At 42.2% G+C, this 23,091-nt stretch overlaps 1 protein-coding gene across 3 annotated transcripts in view; it reads left to right on the plus strand.

Annotated features, from left to right (window-relative positions):
• The window catches only part of LOC124001189 (collagen alpha-1(XII) chain-like), an 87,014-nt gene extending 70,235 nt beyond the window's left edge, over positions 1 to 16,779 (plus strand). For 2 of the 3 annotated variants that reach the window (XM_046307794.1, XM_046307796.1), the window contains 12 exons: positions 597 to 650; positions 1,164 to 1,259; positions 1,519 to 1,572; positions 6,508 to 6,561; positions 6,991 to 7,044; positions 7,738 to 7,809; positions 8,069 to 8,104; positions 9,414 to 9,480; positions 9,613 to 9,795; positions 10,293 to 10,370; positions 13,226 to 13,396; positions 15,810 to 16,779. In XM_046307794.1, the coding sequence (XP_046163750.1) occupies positions 597 to 650; positions 1,164 to 1,259; positions 1,519 to 1,572; positions 6,508 to 6,561; positions 6,991 to 7,044; positions 7,738 to 7,809; positions 8,069 to 8,104; positions 9,414 to 9,480; positions 9,613 to 9,795; positions 10,293 to 10,370; positions 13,226 to 13,396; positions 15,810 to 15,967 (1,077 nt within the window). In that variant the 3' untranslated portion in view covers positions 15,968 to 16,779. Of the gene's footprint in view, positions 1 to 596; positions 651 to 1,163; positions 1,260 to 1,518; positions 1,573 to 6,507; positions 6,562 to 6,990; positions 7,045 to 7,737; positions 7,810 to 8,068; positions 8,105 to 9,413; positions 9,481 to 9,612; positions 9,796 to 10,292; positions 10,371 to 13,225; positions 13,397 to 13,779; positions 14,551 to 15,809 lie in introns of those variants that run through there. The other variant, XM_046307795.1, reaches the window with a different exon arrangement.
• The last annotated feature ends 6,312 nt before the right edge of the window (positions 16,780 to 23,091 follow it).

Raw genomic sequence — 23,091 nt, forward strand, 5'->3', positions numbered from 1 at the left:
TGCTTCTGTCTGTCCTCGTCTTGAGGCAGGGCTCTCTCTGCTTCTGTCTGTCCTCGTCTTGAGGCAGGGCTCTCTCGGCTTCTGTCTGTCCTCGTCTTGAGGCAGGGCTCTCTCTGCTTCTGTCTGTCCTCGTCTTGAGGCAGGGCTCTCTCTCTACTCACTAATGTGATGACGATGATGATGGTGATGCCACTCTCAATCCCCACTATGATTATGTGGACATATAGGAATAGTTTTCCAGGGGTACTTTTCTCCTCATAACTGTTGCCCCGCTCTATAGATTAAGCATGTGAATATTAGAGTGGGGTCAACATGTGAGTATCTGTGTTTTTTCCCATGGAAAACGAAAGACAGGGAGATGAGATGAATGGTGTGCAATGAGGTGTGGACTATCAGACTTAGGGTTGTGTCAAAAGATAAATGCCCATCGAAAAAACAGTACATCTGGAATATGTTTGCTTCACTCTGCAACCTCACTAAGCCACTGGGGGATTCCTGCTGGCTTGGGATTTAGGTCTGGAAGCAGCTCCTGTTGTGGAGATGGCTCTGACTCTCAGTCTCTGACTCTGTCTCTCATCCTTTCTTGACTTTCCCAGGGTGGACCAGGTACTAAAGGACCTAGAGGAGAGAGAGGAGACTCAGGCCCAACTGTAAGTAATGGTTTTGTATCAGTATCAAGCCATTTAACACACACTTGGATCCAGAGCGATTAATTGAATATTATGGATGTGTGGTCCAAGCCTGAATCCGACTATAAATCAAGCCATATCCTACTGAGCTGGGATACAGTCCAAGGCCTAACGCATTTACAGTAAATCAGAGTTCAGCCTAATGCAGTAGTTATCTCAAAGCACATACCATTAGCATGCCCCATCAGCCAAAACAAATTTCTCACATCTGAACTCACTTATTGAATGTACTGTATAATTTCCAGCTTGTTAGGTCCTGTTTATTTCCCCCCAGCTTGATTTAAGGAGGTCTATGTTGAGAGGTCTGATGAGAAGTAGAACATGTTTCTCACCAACGGTCACTGATTGTTCTGGTTCCTTCTCATTCTCTCAGCCCTGCTGGGAAAAGCAGTGGGGAGGTCTACCGGGAGATATGGTGTAAATAGTTGAATATTAGTGTGACTGTTTGGTTTTGTCGTTCTGCTTCTACCATAGGGTTCAATGGGCCCCCGTGGAGAACAAGGACTTCCAGGACCATCCGGACCTCCAGGTCCACAAGGCCCTAATGGCTTGTCTCTGCCCGGAGAACCTGTAAGTCATCTGCAGTGTTGTTAGGGATTTACAGTCTGGGGGACTGTAGGATGTCCTCCCTGACGTATGATGCACACACACAGTTACTCTGTGTTAAGACGACCTCATTCATTCCTAGACATCCTCCTGAAGCTGGGATGTAAATTCACTCTCAGTGACAGACTACGTGGTCAAGAGACAGAGCAGATCTGTAGTTATTTAGCGTTGGAGTTCTCTTTGTACTCCAGCTCTAAACCTCTCCTTCCCTTTGTCTTCTCAGGGCCGTCCCGGACCAAAGGGAGATCCCGGAGACTCAGGCCTGACTGGGCTGCAAGTGAGTACAGCTTTCTTTTTCATTAGCTGTGGTTTTCAACAAGAAACCAGAGACGATCCACAGAGAGAAACAGCGCTACTGGAGTCTGGAATCTGTCCACATGGCAAAGCTGAAACCACATTCAAAGTGGGAGGTAGACCATGCAGTCCCCAGAGTGGGGTATACACTCCAAGCAACCTGCTGATTTTCAGTGGAAGGCCAGTGGTGCAGTTAAGCTATCATGGAGCACAGAAGAGTCTTGCTAACGGGAATAGAGGATTAATATGAATTTTACATATTCTATACTGTCAACCCTATACTGTCAACCCTATACTGTCAACCCTATACTGTCAACCCTATACTGTCAACCCTATACTGTAAAACCTATACTGTAAAACCTATACTGTAAACACTATAGTGTAAACCCTATACTGTAAAACCGATACTGTAAAACCGATACTGTAAACCCTATAGTGTAAACTCTATACTGTCAACCCTATAGTGTAAACTCTATACTGTCAACCCTATAGTGTCAACCCTATAGTGTCAACCCTATAGTGTCAACCCTATACTGTCAACCCTATACTGTAAACCCTATACTGTCAACCCTATACTGTAAAACCTATACTGTAAAACCTATACTGTAAACACTATAGTGTAAACCCTATAGTGTAAACCCTATACTGTAAAACCGATACTGTAAACCCTATAGTGTAAACTCTATACTGTCAACCCTATAGTGTAAACTCTATACTGTCAACCCTATAGTGTCAACCCTATAGTGTCAACCCTATACTGTAAAACCTATAGTGTAAAACTTATACTGTAAACCCTATACTGTAAACCCCATAGTGTAAACCCTATAGTCATGGCCAAAAAGAGTGAATTGTAGACTACACTCCTAGAAATAATTTGCTATCTAGAACCTAAAATGGTTATCCGGCTGTCCCATAGGAGAACCATTTGAAGAACCCTTTTTGGTTTCAGGTAGAACCCTTTTGGTTCCAGGTACAACCCTATTGAGTTCCATGTAGAACCCTTTCCCCAGAGGGTTCTACATGAAACCCAAAAGAGTTCTACTTGGAACCAAAAAGGGTTCACCTATGGGGACAGCCGAAGAACCCTGTGAGTGTATTCTTCGTTTTACTTAGGTGCCACTAATTGGATTTAAATAGCTGAGAAAAGAAGGGATGTGAAGATAAGCAACCTCAGGATTATAAGACTACATCCGTCAAGGTTGCCAATGACCATCAAAGTGTCTGGGAATATTTGGATCCTAAATTGCATCAAAAGCCCAAAGAACGATGGCTGGAGACAATGGGACAAAAGCCCAAAGAACGATGACTGGAGACAATGGAACAACATATCAAAAGTCAAAGCTACCCTGGCCTGGGTATTTCTTGGAGGATATCCTTTATCTTCTTACGTTAGATGGATTCATTGCCCCTCTTGTAAAGAGGAAACAAGAGGAAACAGCTTATAATGAATTGTTAAGGGCTTTGGAACTGGTCAACCACACATTCTCCACCATGACCAAACTGTATCACTGATAACCTCCACCATGACCAAACTGTATCACTGACAACCTCCACCATGACCAAACTGTATCACTGACAACCTCCACCATGACCAAACTGTATCACTGACAACCTCCACCATGACCAAACTGTATCACTGACAACCTCCACCATGACCAAACTGTATCACTGACAACCTCCACCATGACCAAACTGTATCACTGATAACCTCCACCATGACCAAACTGTATCACTGACAACCTCCACCATGACCAAACTGTATCACTGACAACCTCCACCATGACCAAACTGTATCACTGACAACCTCCACCATGACCAAACTGTATCACTGATAACCTCCACCATGACCAAACTGTATCACTGACAACCTCCACCATGACCAACCTGTATCACTGATAACCTCCACCATGACCAACCTGTATCACTGACAACCTCCACCATGACCAAACTGTATCACTGACAACCTCCACCATGACCAAGCTGTATCACTGACAACCTCCACCATGACCAAACTGTATCACTGATAACCTCCACCATGACCAAACTGTATCACTGACAACCTCCACCATGACCAAACTGTATCACTGACAACCTCCACCATGACCAAACTGTATCACTGATAACCTCCACCATGACCAAACTGTATCACTGATAACCTCCACCATGACCAAACTGTATCACTGACAACCTCCACCATGACCAAACTGTATCACTGACAACCTCCACCATGACCAAACTGTATCACTGATAATCTCCACCATGACCAACCTGTATCACTGATAACCTCCACCATGACCAACCTGTATCACTGATAACCTCCACCATGACCAACCTGTATCACTGATAACCTCCACCATGACCAAACTGTATCACTGACAACCTCCACCATGACCAACCTGTATCACTGATAACCTCCACCATGACCAACCTGTATCACTGATAACCTCCACCATGACCAACCTGTATCACTGATAACCTCCACCATGACCAAACTGTATCACTGACAACCTCCACCATGACCAACCTGTATCACTGATAACCTACAGCTTGACCAGAATGTATCACTGACAACCTCCACCATGACCAAACTGTATCACTGATAATCTCCACCATGACCAAACTGTATCACTGACAACCTCCACCATGACCAAACTGTATCACTGATAACCTCCACCATGACCAAACTGTATCACTGACAACCTCCACCATGACCAAACTGTATCACTGACAACCTCCACCATGACCAAACTGTATCACTGACAACCTCCACCATGACCAACCTGTATCACTGATAACCTCCACCATGACCAACCTGTATCACTGATAACCTCCACCATGACCAACCTGTATCACTGACAACCTCCACCATGACCAACCTGTATCACTGATAACCTCCACCATGACCAACCTGTATCACTGATAACCTCCACCATGACCAAACTGTATCACTGACAACCTCCACCATGACCAAACTGTATCACTGACAACCTCCACCATGACCAACCTGTATCACTGACAACCTCCACCATGACCAAACTGTATCACTGACAAACTCCACCATGACCAAACTGTATCACTGACAACCTCCACCATGACCAAACTGTATCACTGATAACCTCCACCATGACCAACCTGTATCACTGATAACCTCCACCATGACCAACCTGTATCACTGACAACCTCCACCATGACCAACCTGTATCACTGATAACCTCCACCATGACCAACCTGTATCACTGATAACCTCCACCATGACCAAACTGTATCACTGACAACCTCCACCATGACCAAACTGTATCACTGACAACCTCCACCATGACCAACCTGTATCACTGATAACCTCCACCATGACCAACCTGTATCACTGATAACCTCCACCATGACCAAACTGTATCACTGACAACCTCCACCATGACCAAACTGTATCACTGATAACCTCCACCATGACCAAACTGTATCACTGACAACCTCCACCATGACCAAACTGTATCACTGATAATCTCCACCATGACCAACCTGTATCACTGATAACCTCCACCATGACCAACCTGTATCACTGATAACCTCCACCATGACCAACCTGTATCACTGATAACCTCCACCATGACCAACCTGTATCACTGACAACCTCCACCATGACCAACCTGTATCACTGATAACCTCCACCATGACCAACCTGTATCACTGACAACCTCCACCATGACCAACCTGTATCACTGATAACCTCCACCATGACCAACCTGTATCACTGACAACCACCACCATGACCAACCTGTATCACTGATAACCTCCACCATGACCAACCTGTATCACTGACAACCACCACCATGACCAACCTGTATCACTGATAACCTCCACCATGACCAACCTGTATCACTGATAACCTCCACCATGACCAACCTGTATCACTGATAACCTCCACCATGACCAAACTGTATCACTGACAACCTCCACCATGACCAACCTGTATCACTGATAACCTCCACCATGACCAACCTGTATCACTGATAACCTCCACCATGACCAACCTGTATCACTGATAACCTCCACCATGACCAACCTGTATCACTGACAACCTCCACCATGACCAAACTGTATCACTGACAACCTCCACCATGACCAACCTGTATCACTGATAAACTCCACCATGACCAAACTGTATCACTGACAACCTCCACCATGACCAACCTGTATCACTGATAACCTACAGCTTGACCAGAATGTATCACTGACAACCTCCACCATGACCAAACCTATCCACTGATAACCTACAGCTTGACCAGATTGTATCACTGACAACCTCCACCATGACCAAACTGTATCACTGATAACCTACAGCTTGACCAGAATGTATCACTGACAACCTCCACCATGACCAAACTTATTCACTGATAACCTACAGCTTGACCAGATTGTATCACTGACAACTCCAGTGCTGAATGATCGGCCCCTGGATTTCAAAGATTGGAGGCATTATCCTGTGACGCCAATAATGAACATAATTTAGTTGAGAATCACTCACCCCCATCAAGGACGACTTTACTTTCGAAATATGAAACTCACCTGAATCGTAACAATTACCCTGTGATGTTAGTAATACTTGAGAATAATTTGTTTGAGAATCTCTCATCGCATTAAGATGGCTATGACTATAGCAGCCTTGGCTGTCGAATGGTTCTGCTAACAACATGCATTTCAACAACCAAATCAAGTACCCTGAATTGCATCAGAAAAGTCTACCATGTTCTCACTAAAAAACTAGAGAGTTCTCACAAGGAAACTAGAGAGCAGTTATTACACAGTACAACTACTAGTTATAATTTCTGGCTAAATGAAAAGGCAATTTTGTGCCATTTTGTCAGAATTGTGTGTTATTACTGGTTAGCAGAGTTTGATTGAGTGTGTTGTGTTCCTGCAGGGTCCTGCTGGTGCTGCTGGTCCTATGGGTTCTGTTGGACCAGGTGGAGTGAGGGTAAGATCAGCATCTCTGTACCTCTACACAGAGCTGCTCAGTGTACAGGCACTGTTGAAAGGCCATGAATCTAGCCAGCACCTACTTAACTCAACGTGTGCATGTGATCACTCAACGTGCGCAGTTAAACTGTTGTGTGCTCCTAGTATTCTGGTGCATGTCAGATGACGTCATTGGGCTCCATTAAACTGGCGCAGTAGAACACACTGCAGAGATTGGTAGCTAGGGAGATTAGCGAGGTCCTGGTTTATTTCACTGAGTTTTTATAGTCCCATCTCTTGGAAGCATCACCAGTTTAACAGCACCATAAAACGTACAGTACATATATACAGAAATAAAGTTAACATTGACAACATACCTTTAACACAACAACAACTTAATGCCAACTTTTATTGCTGCCTGTTGTGAGTGTCTATCTTCTCTTCCCAGGGACCACCAGGGAAGGAAGGACCATCGGGACCTAGAGGTCCAACAGGACCGATGGTGAGTACTGCAGCCAGGAGACGTGATCAAAACACGGACAAACTCAGTCCTTCAGTCAGTAATGCAGCTAAAACATGCATCTCATTCTCCCTACTATGGTTGAGGCCTGCCTCTACAGTAGTTAATGGCCACACCATACCAATAGGCAAAGGGCCAGCACGTCATTGTCAACATGTAGGCCCGTCATTGTAAATAAGAATTTGTTCGTAACTAACTTGCCTAGTTAAATAAAGGTTAAATAAAAAATAAAATAAATATATTAATATATAGCCTACTTTACCATTCGGTCTGCTCTGAGGACCATTAAGCATCCCATCCCTGTTGGGAGTGTTTCCACCCAGATAAAAGAAAATTCCACCGAGAAACTATCTTTTGGTATTTGTTAGTCCATTGTTGATATTGTACCAAAAATGTTTTGCATGTCAGCAATCAAGTTTTCAAGATACAGAAATACAACCGGTAATGAAACAAATACCAAAAGATAGTTTTTGGGTGGTGTTGTCCTTTAAATGTTCTTGGCACAGTATACCAGGTTGTCCTTGACTGTGGATATACATCTCAGTATAGGGCTGGTCCCTATTGTACAACAGCTATTTAACAGGGACCAGGAGTGGTTGTTGTCCTTATGTTTACTGTTTCGTAACTTTGGTAAGTGGATGTAGCAATAACGCTGTCCATCTTCTCATCATCCAGGGAAGTCCAGGATCTCCGGGTTCACCAGGAAACACAGGAAGCCCAGGAAAACCAGGAGACACAGGAAACCCAGTATGTACAAATACAAGTGGTCATATGATGATGATGTATGTTTCATCAAGGACAGCAGAGTCCCTAGCCATCTTCCAAAAACATCTGAAATCCTACCTCTTCAAAGACTGTCTTGAATCATCCCACTTCATTTGATTAAATTGGAAAATGTTAACCAACTTCCTATTTCATAGTGTATTTGTGGTGTTTTGTTGAAAATATCATGCAAATGAATGGCTTTCCTTGTATTGAGAACATCCATGTTTCCTCTTTTCCACAGGGACTGTCTGGAATAAAAGGAGAAAAGGGAGAGAGGGTATGTGCTGTATCCTTTAGTCCAGGACTAGACAACTACTGTATCCTTTAGTCCAGGGCTAGGCAACTACTGTATCCTTTAGTCCAGGGTGAGCCAACTACTGTATCCTTTAGTCCAGGGCTAGGCAACTACCGTATCCTTTAGTCCAGGACTAGACAACTACTGTATCCTTTAGTCCAGGACTAGACAACTACTGTATCCTTTAGTCCAGGACTAGACAACTACTGTATCCTTTAGTCCATGGCTAGGCAACTACTGTAGCCTTTAGTCCAGGGCTAGGCATCTACCGTATCCTTTAGTCCAGGGCTAGACAACTACTGCAACATTTAGTCCAGGGCTAGGCATCTACTGTATCCTTTAGTCCAGGGCTAGGCAACTACTGTAACCTTTAGTACAGGGCTAGGCAACTACTGTATCCTTTAGTCCAGGGCAGGGTTGTATTGGAAAAGAACAACCATTTCATACCTTAATTACACGGAGACATGATCACATATAGTTTTTTATTCATGGGAATACTTGGTGAACAGATTTCCTAAATGAAACTCATTTTTATCTGAATCCCTGGTGATTTTAGTCCTTTTTTGACGAAAAACCAAAATCCTCAGAACTTTGGGAGGTGCTTTTTTATTTGCCCGCCAGACGCCTGTTGTCGACCCCTACTTCTCAGAGTAGCCTGTTGTCGACCCCTGCTTCTCAGAGTAGCATGTAGTCGACCCTTGCTTCTCAGAGTAGCCTGTTGTCGACCCCTGCTTCTCAGAGTAGCATGTAGTCGACCCCTACTTCTCAGAGTAGCCTGTTGTCGACCCCTGCTTCTCAGAGTAGCATGTAGTCGACCCTTGCTTCTCAGAGTAGCCTGTTGTCGACCCCTGCTTCTCAGAGTAGCCTGTTGTCGACCCCTGCTTCTCAGAGTAGCCTGTTGTCGACCCCTGCTTCTCAGAGTATCATGTAGTCGACCCCTGCTTCTCAGAGTAGCCTGTTGTCGACCCCTGCTTCTCAGAGTAGCCTGTTGTCGACCCCCGCTTCTCAGAGTAGCATGTAGTCGACCCTTGCTTCTCAGAGTAGCCTGTTGTTGACCCCTGCTTCTCAGAGTAGCCTGTTGTCGATCCCTGCTTCTCAGAGTAGCCTGTTGTCGATCCCTGCTTCTCAGAGTAGCCTGTTGTCGACCCCTGCTTCTCAGAGTAGCCTGTTGTCGACCCCTGCTTCTCAGAGTAGCCTGTTGTCGACCCCTGCTTCTCAGAGTAGCCTGTTGTCGACCCCTGCTTCTCAGAGTAGTATGACCTTGTCTCACCAAAATGTGTTTGTTTTCCAGGGGGACTTTGCATCTCAGAATCTGATGCGTTCCATTGCCAGACAAGTTTGCGAACAGCTTGTGAATAGTGAGTTCCTATTTAGACCTTCATAAACCAGCATTGGTTGGGTACACCTACACACACATACAATGTATACAAATAAACCATCTATGTGATTTTTCTCTCTGCCTTAATCATATCTTCATTCATTCCTCTCAGGTCAAATGAGCAGAATTAATAATATGATCAACCAGATCCCCTCCGGTTACTCTAGCAACAACCCAGGCCCCGCAGGCCCCCCTGGTCCCGCCGGCAACACGGGTCCCCGTGGAGAACCTGGACAGACTGGTCGAAATGGTTTCCCTGGAAACCCCGGCTTACCTGGAAACCAAGGAGAGAGAGGTGAGTGATAGTGTGCTGTTTATGTATTTTTGCCTGTTTTTATTACTTCCTGTTTTTGTATGACTAGAAAGTAAATTACAACCTATCAGAGATGCAAAACTTTAAGTTATGACAGGACACGGTCCTCTTCTTTAACCTATCTAACTTCCTAGGATAACAGTTGGTCTGTTCTTTGAGCCTGGAGTAACATTGCAACGTTTACAACAATGGTACAATTAAATAATGACTGGAGCACAAAGATCAAATGGAAGTTTTGATTGCAAGCGATTGTACAAAACACATCTATTCTAAATATATAAAGTTCATCACATCATGTAAATAATTGATGGACATCTGCCATCATGCTTCACTTCCTATAGTAAATCTGATCCATGTACAATTTCCTCCATCCTCAGACATGCTCATTTGTGGTTATTACAAATACATGGTGCTGTACAATGAGACCTTTTGTCATTGCTAATAACCTGTTGTCTGTGTATCTGATTGTGCTCTTGCAGGGGCGCCAGGAGAGAAGGGAGAGAGAGGATCCCCTGGAACAGGACAGAGAGGACAGAGAGGACTCAGTGGTCCCCCTGGTAAGACCTCGGCCATCACTCACTTCTCATGTACAATAACCCATTTCACAGCTATGCCTCTGCCAAGGTCTCCCATCTCACAAGAAAACAGAAACCATTAACGGAAGCCCCTGACTCAGTAATTTGCCTCATATACAGTTGAAGTCGGAAGTTCACATACACTTATTTGGAGTCATTAAAACTCGATTTTCAACCACTCCACAAATTTCTTGTTAACAAACTGTAGGTTTTGTCAAGTCGGTTAGGACATCTACTTTGTGCATGACACAAGTAACTTTTCCAACAATTGTTTACGGACAGATTATTAGACTTATAATTCACTGTATCACAATTCCAGTGGGTCAGAAGTTTACATACACTAAGTGGACTGTGCCTTTAAACAGCTTGGAAAATTCCAGAAAATTATGTAATGGCTTTTAGAAGCTTATGATTGGCTAATTGACATATATTTGAGTCAATTGGAGGTGTACCTGTGGATGTATTTCAAGGCCTACCTTCAAACTCAGTGCCTCTTTGCTTGACATCATAGGAAAATCATAAGAAATCAGTCAAGACGTTAGAAAAAAAATTGTAGACCTCCACAAGTCTGGTTTATCCTTGTGAGCAATTTCCAAACGCCTGAAGGTATCAGGTTCATCTGTACAAACAATAGTATGCAAGTATAAACACCATGGGACCACGCAGCCGTCATACCGCTCAGGAAGGAGATGCATTCTGTCTTCTAGAGATCAACGTACTTTGGTGCGAAAAGTGCAAAGGACCTTGTGAAGATACTGGAGGAAATAGGTAAAACAGTATGTGTATCCACAGTATAACGAGTCCTATATCGACATAACCTGAAAGGCCGCTCAGCAGGGAAGAAGCCACTGCTCAAAACCACCATAAAAAAAGCCAAATTACAGTTTGCAACTGCACATGGAACTGTTTGGCCATAATGACCATCGTTATGTTTGAAGGAAAAAGGGGGAGGCTTGCAAGCCGAAGAACGCCATCCCAACCATGATGCACGGGGGTGGCAGCATCATGTTGTGGGGGTGCTTTGCTGCAGGAGGGACCGGTGCACTTCACAAAATAAATGGCATCATAAGGAACAAAAATTATGTGGATATATTGAAGCAACTTCTCAAGACATTAGTCAGGAAGTTAAAGCTTGGTCGCAAATGGGTCTTCCAAATGGACAATGACCCCAAGCATACTTCCAAAGTTGTGGCAAAATGGCTTAAGTACAACAAAGTCAAGGTATTGGAGTGGCCATCACCAAGCCCTGACCTCAATCATATTGAACATTTGTGGGCAGAACTGAAAAAGCGTGTGCGAGCAAGGAGGCCTACAAACCTGACTCAGTTACACCAGCTCTGTCAGGAGGAATGGGCCAAAATTCACCCAACTTATTGTGGAAAGCTTGTGGAAGGCTACCCGAAACATTTGACCTGAGTTAAACAATTTAAAGGCAATGCTACCAAATACTAATTGAGTGTATGCAAACTTCTGACCCACTGGGAATGTGATGAAAGAAAGAAATAATTATTTCGACTATTATTCTGACATTTCACATTCTTCAAATAAAGTGGTGATCCTAACTGACCTAAGACGGGGAATTTTTACTAGGATTACATGTCAGGAATTGTGAATGTATTAAATGTATTTGGCTAAGGTGTATGTAAACTTCCGACTTCAACTGTACCTGGAACATAAGAATCTTCCCGCATACTAACTGTAAATGGTTGTGCTCAACATCTGGAGACAGGAGGTTCCTATTCACTACTTCCTGATCTACAGTTCTTAACTTATTTCACCATGGTAGCCATTTTGTTCTAAATCCTATCCCTGGACCTCTCTTTGTGACTCTTAGAACTCCTCCCAGTGCAATATAAATGACAGACCCAAGGGGCAGGCCAAGATTTACCTAGATGTGTCTCATGAACCTTCGTTCGGGCAGCTGTGTTTCATAAATTCTCAGGGAACCGTCAAACGTATTCCCAGAAAAACCCTTCTCTTTTCGAGAGAGAATTTCTGCTTCTTCTTCACGGGATTGGTCCGCACAGATATGTTGACACGTCTTGATCAACATACATTACATCAAAGGAATTGAGAACCAAGGTCTATTTCTGGATGAAAGATGTAACATTATGCATTATAGCTGCTATCTTCTCTCATCAAAACAATGTTACCCCGACATCCATCAGTGACCCCAAACCCATTCTAGAAATGGATGAGGATTAGTCTCTAATAGTCTTATTCACTGTTCATATTATGCTGTCTTTATGGAGGCAACATAACATCCACCTTTAATTGATATTCAGCATGTGAAGGCCCTGAGTCCCCAGAAGCTTTCCTATCATAAGGGGTAGGGGGGCTAGTGGGAATGTCAGACTATATATGATGTCTACTTCCCCCTCCTGTCGAACACTGCCAAGTCTGTTTCTGTGAATGAACTAAGACACTACTAAACTCCTGTAGGAGGAAGCTAGTTAGCTAGCGATGATGACTCATTGTTGAGTGGGAGAATCAGATTGTTGTACAATGAGCGTTGCTTTGGTGGCTCCTTCATTGACAACACATGTGCTCACTTAAGAGATCAAAGAGCAAGAGAGAGCGAGAGAGTGGAGGAAATTCCATCCTTTGTTTGTACTGTCTAGACAGACAGGGGCAGGGAGTAACTCACCAGAGCCCTGACTGGCTCACTTCTTATCAGACTTTTAATTGAGCCGTCTAAATATTTAAATTACAGTGGTAGAAACCAATAGTCCCCCCCTCCACTTCCAGTTGGGATTTAAGGGTGATGTCAGGGAGGTTTCGTTTTGACTATTCTTTAATTATTTTTCCACAACCCATCTCCCTCTCCCTACTCCCAGGGCCACCAGGCGAGGCTCGAACTGGCGCCACAGGTACTACGGGCTCTGCTGGGCCTCGGGGCCCTCCTGGTCGCCAGGGAACCTCAGGAGTGAGGGGACCACCTGGACCCCCTGGCTACTGCGACTCCTCCCAGTGTGTTGGCATTCCTTACAATGGACAAGGTTACCCAGGTATGTCCACAACTGACTGAATCCCAATCTGCACGGCAGGGTAGCTGAATACATAGTGAATGTAACGTATGCACACTAATTTATTTACATCTTTATACTCAACAGCTAACGCTCTGGTTCAATGTACGGAGGTCATGGGTTTCAAGGGTTCTAAACAAAATGCAATTGTTAACAAAAGTTTATTCAAATGGGACAGTGGACGTATTTTTGTCCTGACAACCCCCTTTTGGCAACATTATGAACCCTTTACGTCCAAGGCCTCAATATGTTTGTTATAGAGTGGATATTCATAATTGCATGTTAAACACTGCCAAGTAGAAATAGAAATGGCAAATAACTTTCTGCAAGAGAGAGATCTAACCCCCTGTTTGAACTGTTTCCAGGTCGGTCCTAGTAAACTCTCTATGCTGCCTGTGCTGCTTACAGTCCTGTTTCTGAGATGTTAGCTCACTGGCTAATGAGCCCTTAAGGATAACCACCGGGGACATAATTAATGAACAACGTTAAAAACCCAAAAACGAGACAGAAAGGAGTGGACTCGCACTAACACCACTTCACAGCTACTATCAGACAAGCTGCAGAGATGGCAACCCTACTGGCCTGTTTGCATCTTGAACCAAAACCCCAGCAAACAGAGAGAAAGTGCTTCTCTACGCCGGAAGGAGCATGTAAAAAAACAAACAAACCAAAAACTACTAACAAAGTGGATATCATAGCCAAAGAACAAGTGTTAACATGTTGACGTAGAGGTGATATCTGTAAATAAACTAATTGTGCCTTGTAAATGATGTTTGAACCACACAATCCACTAAAATCATTTAACATCTGTATTGAGCTTGTGCCGTATAACCCGCTTCTTACTGACTTACTGCCAGCATAACCTCTGTTTTATTACAGTATGAGGCCTGTGATTTACACAGCTTGTGCTCCGGTCCAAACCGAAGCATGTGACATTTGTACATTTAATCATGATATTCTTTGTATGTTTGCCTAACCTATGCTAAACGTTCTTTTCCTACCATTTTCTTCTGTTTATATATATATATATAGTATTCAGACACCTTGACTTTTTCCACATTTTGCTATGTTACAGCCTTATTCTAAAATGGATTCAATTGTTTTTTTTCCTCATCAATCTACTCACAATACCCCATAATGACAAAGCGACTCCGGGATGCTGGCCTTCTAGGCAGAGTTCCACTGTCCAGTGTCTGTGTTCTTTTGCTCATCTTAATCCTTTCTTTTTATTGGCCAGTCTGAGAAATGTTTTTTTCTTCACAACTCTGCCTAGAAGGCCAGCATACTGGAGTTGCCTCCTCACTGTTTAAGTTGAGACTGGTGTTTTGCGGGTGTTATTCAATGAAGCTGCCAATTGAGGACATGTGAGGCATCTGTTTCTCAAACTAGACACTCTAATGTACTTGTCCTCTTGCTCAGTTGTGCACTGGGCGTCCTCCCACTCCTCTTTCTATTCTGGTTAGGGCCAGTTTGCGCTGTTCTGTGAAGTAGTACACAGCGTTGTACGAGATCTTCAGTTTCTTGGCAATTTCTCGCATGAAATAGCCTTCATTTCTCAGAACAAGAATAGGCTGACTGATTTCAGAAGAAAGTATTTGTTTCTGGACATTTTGAGCCTGTAATCGAACCCACAAATTCTGATGCTCCAGATACTCAACTAGTCTAAAAGCCAGTTTTATTGCTTCTTTAATCAGAACAACAGTTTTCAGCTGTGCTAACATAATTGCAAAAGGGTTTTCTAATGATCAATTAGCCTTTTAAAATGATAAACTTGGATTAGCTAACACAACGTGCCATTGGAACACAGGAGTGATGGTTGCTGATAATGGGCCTATGTAGATATTCCATACAAAATCTGCCGTTTCCAGCTACAATAGTCATTTACAACATTAATAATGCCTACACTGTATTTCTGATTAATTTGATGTTATTTTAATGGACAAAAAATGGGATTTTCTTTCAAAAACAAGGATATTTCTAAGTGACCCTAAACTTTTGAATGGTAGTATATATATATATATATATTAGTTAATTTGCTGAGGAACATTTGTTGTATAACACCACAATGGGTTTTAGGAGTAGAAAAAGGATAGGATAGAGCTAGAGACAAGTGGCAGTGTTGTATTAGTGTTTTGTTACATATCAATCCCAGCTTTATTACTTGAATTGGTATTTATCTTTATGTATGTGTTCAATATGGTTCATATTTCTCAATAACATTAAGTTCAGGAGCGCATGTAATCACTCTAACATACAAGCAAGATAAATGACAGTTCTTTGGTCCATACATTCAACACGTTGGTTTGATTATTCATGTTTAGGATGTACATTGTGCATGTTAAGTCTCAGCCTGTTGACTAAAGTCCTGTTTGATTGGCCAAACTAATGTTTCTAGCCACCGGCTACGAGCCCGACCCTGAAACCTACCTAGTCCCTATACCCGAGGAAGAACCGGAAGATGAATCTGAGGCAATACAGTCGCCTGGTTACTCACGAAACCAGAGAGGAAAGAGGTCACTATCAAGAGACGATACCGAGAGGATAGCACCATAAACAAAAACAAAACAAAGGATTGTTATATTGAATTTATCTCCATTATTACATGTGCGATTATTAAGTGAAATTCAGAGAATAAAATCTATGGGTCTGATACCCTTGGCTTTATTGAACATATCTTTACGCATCAACAAATTAAGTTTAGCAAGATTAAGTGGAAATATAATGAATCTGGACATTATTTCATTACAAACCTGTGTGCTTGCTAACTGTTTCTTTAAGTGTCTCTGCTTGTAACATAACTGCATTAAGTGTTAGAGTCCAATGTTTAATGCACTAATCATCGGAAAGTCAGCAAATACGTTGGGGAAGGTATATGTATGTCTCTGTACCCCTCCACATTAGCCCTGTACCTCACAGTTCATTGCAAATTTCACAATGTCAAGCTGTCTGTTGTTCTTTTGAAATCATGTAGTTGGCCACCCTCTTCATCAGAAAGAGGGTTACTGGTTGCAGCTCCATTAAAAGTTCCCAAAGATTCCCAGCGATTATCAAATCAGGCTTTCAATGAGTTACTTTAGACCAAATGTGTATCTTTTTTTTATAATACTAACTCACAGCTGATTTTTCCCAACGGTGGAGTTGCCTGTCTGTGTTGTATATTTAAGATTTCAACAAAACAAAAACAAATCAGATTATAGTTATTGTTTTGTATCAATACCAAATGCAGTTGGAATTTGTTTGCAAGACTATGGACATAGAATTGCCTTTTCATGTTTTAACTGCACATTGTGAACTCCACAGTCTTATTTTCTTATTTATTTCTGAAACAGAAGAGGCATTTTTCAATAAAACTACTGAAAATTGTACATTTTGTTTCAGTCTCATGTCTGTGGTGTCTCAGTCTATGTCCCAGTTATTTGATACATGCACTGTAGCTGCAAACACTGGATATAGTATATCTCATGTCACATGCCAATCCCCAAAAAAACGGTCTTTACTAGAGTGAGTACAGCTACAAAGGGGCAATCTTGCAGTTCAAACTATAACAAAGCAGACACCCTGCCACTATTTTGGTATAAAGATGAGGGATGGGGCTGGAGAAATGTAGCCACTATCAAATTCATAGACAGAGCTATGGATGCAAGGATTGACCATCCCTGACGTCAAAATTATAGTTCTAACCATGTTTTGAGGCTATACAGTGATTTTCTTTTTACAATTACATTGTATTCAAACAATGGACTTAACATGTTTATATTTTGGGTTCTGATTGGGTACGACAGTTGAACTAACCTCGTAAGGAATTAAGTTAAATAATATAAGTTCTAATATTCAAGAATCAATGGGTCAATGGGTATATAATCAATGGGTATATAATATACAGTCAGGTCCATAATTATGAGCACCCTTGATAAAGATGAGCAAAAAAGTCTGTATAAAATAAATAATACAATTGGGAAATGCTCAGAGAAAGAGATTTTGTTTATGAAGCAATAAAATAAATAAAAAATTGATAGGGATAAAAAATGATTGACAACCTGTTGTCAGTACTCTAGCATCCTCCCCTTCTGAGGGTAATGACACTGAGCCTTATTCTTAAATGTTTTATGTAGGGGATCCTAGACCATTCCTCTGAACGGAACTTTTCCCGGATCCTTGATATCCTGCTATCCTTGATATCCTGCTATCCTTGATATCCTGCTATCCTTGATATTCTGCTATCCTGCTATCCTTGATATCCTGCTATCCTTGATATCCTGCTATCCTTGATATCCTGCTATCCTTGATATCCTGCTATCCTTGATATCCCATCTGCTCTTATGAACCGCCCTCTTCATTTCAAACCACAGGTTTTCAATGTGGTTAAAGTCTTGAGACTGAGATGGCCATTGCAAAATGTTGATTTATAGTCAATTAAACATTTCTTTGTGGATTTTGATTAGATTTGGGGTTATTGTCATGCTGGAAGATCCACTTGCCCCCACAGCCTCCTAGCAGAGGCAAGCAGGTTTTTGCCTAAAATGTATAGAATGGTTTCTGGCTTAATTTTTAACATTTCAGTTTGTTCTAAACAATGTAAAATCATCCTATTGAACTCTTTTCATTGAGACATCATCAGACAGAAACCACATTTCTCACTGGTCACCAACAACTTAAGGCAGGAAGTAGACCCACTCCAGTGACTGTGTGGCCAAGCATGACTCCAACCATATCATTAAGTTTTCTGACAACACAATGGTGGTAGGCCTGATCACCGACAACGATGAGACAGCCTACAGGGAGGAAGTCAGAGAACTGGCAGTGTTATGCCAGGACAACAACCTTTCCCTCAACATTATCAAGACAAAGGAGATGATCGTGGACTACAGTAAAAGGAGGGCCGAACACGCCCCCATTCACATCGACAAGGCTGTAATGGAGCAGGTCGAGATTTTCAAGTATCTTGGTGTCCACATCACCAACAAACTACCATGGTCCAAACCCACCAAGAAAGTTGTGAAGAGGGCTCAACAACGCCTTTTCCCCCTCAAGAGACTGAAAAGATTTGCTGTGGGTCCCCAGATCATCAAAAAGTTCTACAGTTGCACCATCGAGAGCATCCTGACCAGTTGCATCACTAACCTGGTATGGCAACTGCTCGGCATCCTACCATAAGGCGCTACAGCGGGTAGTGCGTACAGCCCAGTACATCACTGGGCCATGCTTCCTGCCATCCAGGACCTATTTCCCAAGCAGCGTCAGAGGAAGGCCCAAAAAAATTGTTAGGCTCCAGTCATCCAAGTCATAGACTTTTCTCTCTGCTACCACACAGCAAGCCGTACCAGAGCACCAAGTCTAGGTTCAAAAGGCTCCTTAACGACTTCTACCCTGAAACCATAAGACTGCTGAACAATTAATCAAAGCGCCACACAGACTATTTACATTGCCCCCCCGCCCTTTGTTTTTACAAGGCTCTACTCATTGTATATTTTCTCTGCATAGTCACTTTACCCCTACCTACATGTACAAATTACTTTGACTAACCTGTACCCCCACACATTGACTCGGTACCGTTACCCCCTGTATATAGTCTCGTTATTGTGCATAATTAAGGGGTTTTAAGTAAGCATTCCACAGTAAGGTCTACTACACCTGTTGTATTTGTTATATTCAGGGCACATGTGACAAATCAAATTTGATTTGATTTTGAAGTATTCACTCAGCCTTTGGTATTCCAGTCGAAGGATGTAGTGTGTGACCTCGCTAGACAAAACACTGTGGTTTTTCCCAGATGAGTCACCCATGGGAAACTCCTTTTGAAGTCCCTGCTAATATGCAGCCTTGGAGCAGGGATGTACACATCAAAGACACACAATTAAAAAGGTAAGTTATAAGCAGTGCTTGCATATGCCTTTAACCCCATAAATGTCTAAGGTGCTCTTTGGAGGGATTCAAGCTTACTTTCCCAGTCACTCTTCTAACTGTGGAAAGTTTAAAATACTTTATTATATCGGCATGACCACAAGGTTCATGTTAAGAGCTTCAAACACGGCACACTATCTGAAGAAGAACACTTTGAGGAATACAAAATGGGAGTCCCACAAAGAGGACTATTTGAAGAGTTGAGGCTAATAGTTCAGAATGCAAGATCACATTAATAAAACAAAGCTATATCAGAACCACTTGATTTAACATAAATTTAGTGGCCGATTCATTTAATGCTATCAGCATTTTAATGATCAGAAATGTATTTACATGTAGCCTAATAATAACTATGTGATAGTGTTCAGGTTGTTACTCCTATGCATTTTTAGCTCAATATCTCCATCCAAAGAGAAAACAAGCACTTAGGAAAACGATCAGAAATGTCAGGTAAGGAACAACTGAGTTTATTTCAATTCATCATTATATGAAGGGAAAAAACTCTTACAGGGGGAGTTCTATAGAAGAAATCCCCTAGAGAAAGAGTGGGAGAAGAGGCATTTGGAGGCCAAGACTGCTACCACTGGCAGACATGGGAAACTGTTGAAAGCACTGGATTCTCAGCAGTCAAAGAATCCAAGTATTTTCACACTGCGCCCGGATGCAAACATTAACGGCTATAAAACGGCTTATTAAAAACATTTTATTTGCTTCTTGGATGATCAAAACATTTGATACACGCTTTTTATTTGTTAAAGCCCCGCTTATAAGAGCGTGCTAAATTGCCTGCAGGTAGTGTTTTTGTGATCAGATGACATGTGTTAACCATTAAAAAGCGGAGAAAACCCACAGAGGTTTGAAATCCAAATACAGTACCCACAACTGTATGTAGCCTGACGCTATAGGGGTTTTGATCCTTAACCATCAAAAGAAATATGAGCATCAGAGTAGTGAGTCTGAAGGACCTTTGTTTATAAGATATTGCTAAATGCACTAAAACCAATCCTCTATTTTAAAGATGTTAACCGCAGCATAAACATACAGATTTGTGTCAAAACCAACTGTTCTTTGAAGTCGATATGGGCTATTGGTCTGATTATGAAGTGAGTATAAGAAGGAAATAAGTTAAAAATCAACAAAAAATAACACATTCCATGCTAATCAAAACCTGACCCCCTCGACATGTCTGAATTATGACTTTTGGTAGCCTTAAAACCTCTTAGGGCTAGGGGGTGGTGTTCGGAAGTTTGGATGAATGACATGCCCAAAGTAAACTGCCTGTTACTCAGGCCCAGAAGCTAGGATATGCATATAATTGATGGCATTGGATAGAAAACACTCTGTTAAACACTCTGTTAAAATAATGTCTGTGAGTATAACAGAACTGACATGGCAGGGGAAAACCCGAGGGATATCCATCCGGAAAATGTTATTTTGAGTTCACAGTCCGTTTCAATGCTTGTCTATGGAATATACAAATAAATAGCTCCCAGATTGCAGTTCCTATGGCTTCCATCTTTAGAAAGGGTTTCGGGCTTGTTTTGGGAAAAATGACAGAGTAGTTGTAGTTTTTCCAAGGTGTCTCTCATTAGAAATGTAGTAGTCTTGTTGCGTGCGTGAATGAGGTGTGCGCTCTTCGTTATTTGGTGTGGGGAGCTGTCCTTAAATAATCCCCATAAAGTATTTTTGAAATCTGACAATGCGGTTGGATTAACAAGAAGTTAGCGGGATCCATGCCCTAAAAGTTAATGTTCCGTTGGTAGTTTAATCGTCCCAAAAACTCATCCATTTTATTGTCCGAAGATTGCATGTTTTCTAGCAGAATTGAGGGGAGTGGGGGCTTATTCGATCACCTCTGACTCTTTCAGAATGCAGCCTGCCCTCTGGCCTATCTTTCTCCGCCTCCTTTTCATGCAGATCACTGGGGTCGGGGCCTGTTCCCGAGGGAGCCGTAGATCCTCTGCCTCAGAGTCATGAGAGAAGAAAAAGGATTCTGTTAGTCTGTGGTGAGTAATTTAGTTATTTTTGGTCATAAGAGACGGTAGCGGAAACATTATGTAAAAAAAAAATATGACAAAAATAAGTTACAAAAAAAAAAAACACAATCGGTTGGGGGCACGTAAAACGTCTGCCTTCTGCTCCGGCGCCATCTTACAATGGAGACACAACTTCTGAAGTCATATGGAGGTTTTCCCTGTCCTCGGAGCTCAATCCATGTTCCAGTGTGTCATACCCGCTAATTATTCCACTCACTATCGTATTTCACTCAAGGGATTGCATGACTCTGGTTAAAATGTTACACAAATTCTGATATTATTTAGAAGCAAAAGGTGCAAGACACAAATATTCCTATATTTCAACAAATGTAATCAAATCACTGTGGTGTTTCTCTATTTTTGAAAAAGGCTTATATTCAATCAAGACCGAATGACACAAAATTGTCTCGCCAGAGATTTAGATGTCTGTTGTTCCCAGTGTCATCACAGTTTGGACTCAAGATGCAGCATGTGGAGTTCTATCGTTCTCGGAAGGCAGAAACACATAATATGAATTCCAGCAAATTCCTGCGTCATTTGGCTGGTATTGCTGTGAAATCCAATGTGTTTAGGGAAGAAAGAGGTTGGGATGAAAGGAGCATGTTTTAATGGAAGCTGATGGACCATGCCAAACATTGGAGATGACTTGTAATAAAATATCTCACAACTGCCTGATGGTATTTGGAGACTCCAACAAAGGCATAATAAACATGTAAGCTTGTTAACATTTTGGATAACATGTCCTAGGATGACTATTGGATGGGATGGGGTTTGACTTTTACAGGTTTTGGAAAAGAACTTAAAATGCCATGCCCTGACCATTTACGCTAAGATACGTGACAGTATAGGAGATTAAATCATATTTACAGTTCTTAAAGTATATGTCCATTTAGTGAAAAATCGGATTGATGAATAATGATCTCTCCTAACAATACCCGCTGATGGCAACAGTCAAGTATCCAAGACAATTCATCTCACAAGTCCTCTACACACAACATTGGACAAGATAGCGAAACATCTGGGAAGATTTTCACTTCAGGGAAAACATCTGATCAGAGCTCACACTTAGACAGGATCAGACGTTTGTTTCACAAATATAAACAGTTCTTCTTTGGGAGTGAGGAATCTAAACAGCGGTAGCCTGAGTAACAGCCATCTGCACAGCTGTGTCTCAGACTACATGTGGTGCCTTCTGCTGGAGAGGAAGCTGTTTGAGCCAAGATGGATGACACATGGAGACTCCTCTCCTCCTATCCTCCTCTCTGCAGGAGCACACAGAGTGTAAACAACAGCATAAAACACTTGAATGACTAGGCTAATGAGATTAGATCAGATGACACTTGTATGACAAAGGTCAATTAAAATCAGTTTTCTGTTCAGGGACTTCCTGTAAGTGGCAGCTGTGCTGCTTAGCCTCCCAGCACAGATAACAAGACTTGACATCACACTAACATCACAGATGATCTATATTCTGAAACTCAGATTTTATCACTGGATTATAGGAACTATACACGTGGGAAACTAAAAGTAGAGAATGGTAATGGAATTGCTCTGAACTGATGTTGTCTGCCTTATGAACTCTACAGTATTCTCACACGTTTTTCTTTTCCATTGTCTGGGAAATGTGTGGGACATGGGAGGGACAGGTTTGAGACGAGGACAGGCTTTAATTCATGATTGAGGACTTGACTGCTCCACAGTTAGAGAGCTCTTTGCCTGCATCCTTCTTCCTTATAATCA

Source organism: Oncorhynchus gorbuscha, linkage group LG17 (genome assembly GCF_021184085.1).
Source record: "Oncorhynchus gorbuscha isolate QuinsamMale2020 ecotype Even-year linkage group LG17, OgorEven_v1.0, whole genome shotgun sequence".
Taxonomy (NCBI): domain Eukaryota; kingdom Metazoa; phylum Chordata; class Actinopteri; order Salmoniformes; family Salmonidae; genus Oncorhynchus; species Oncorhynchus gorbuscha.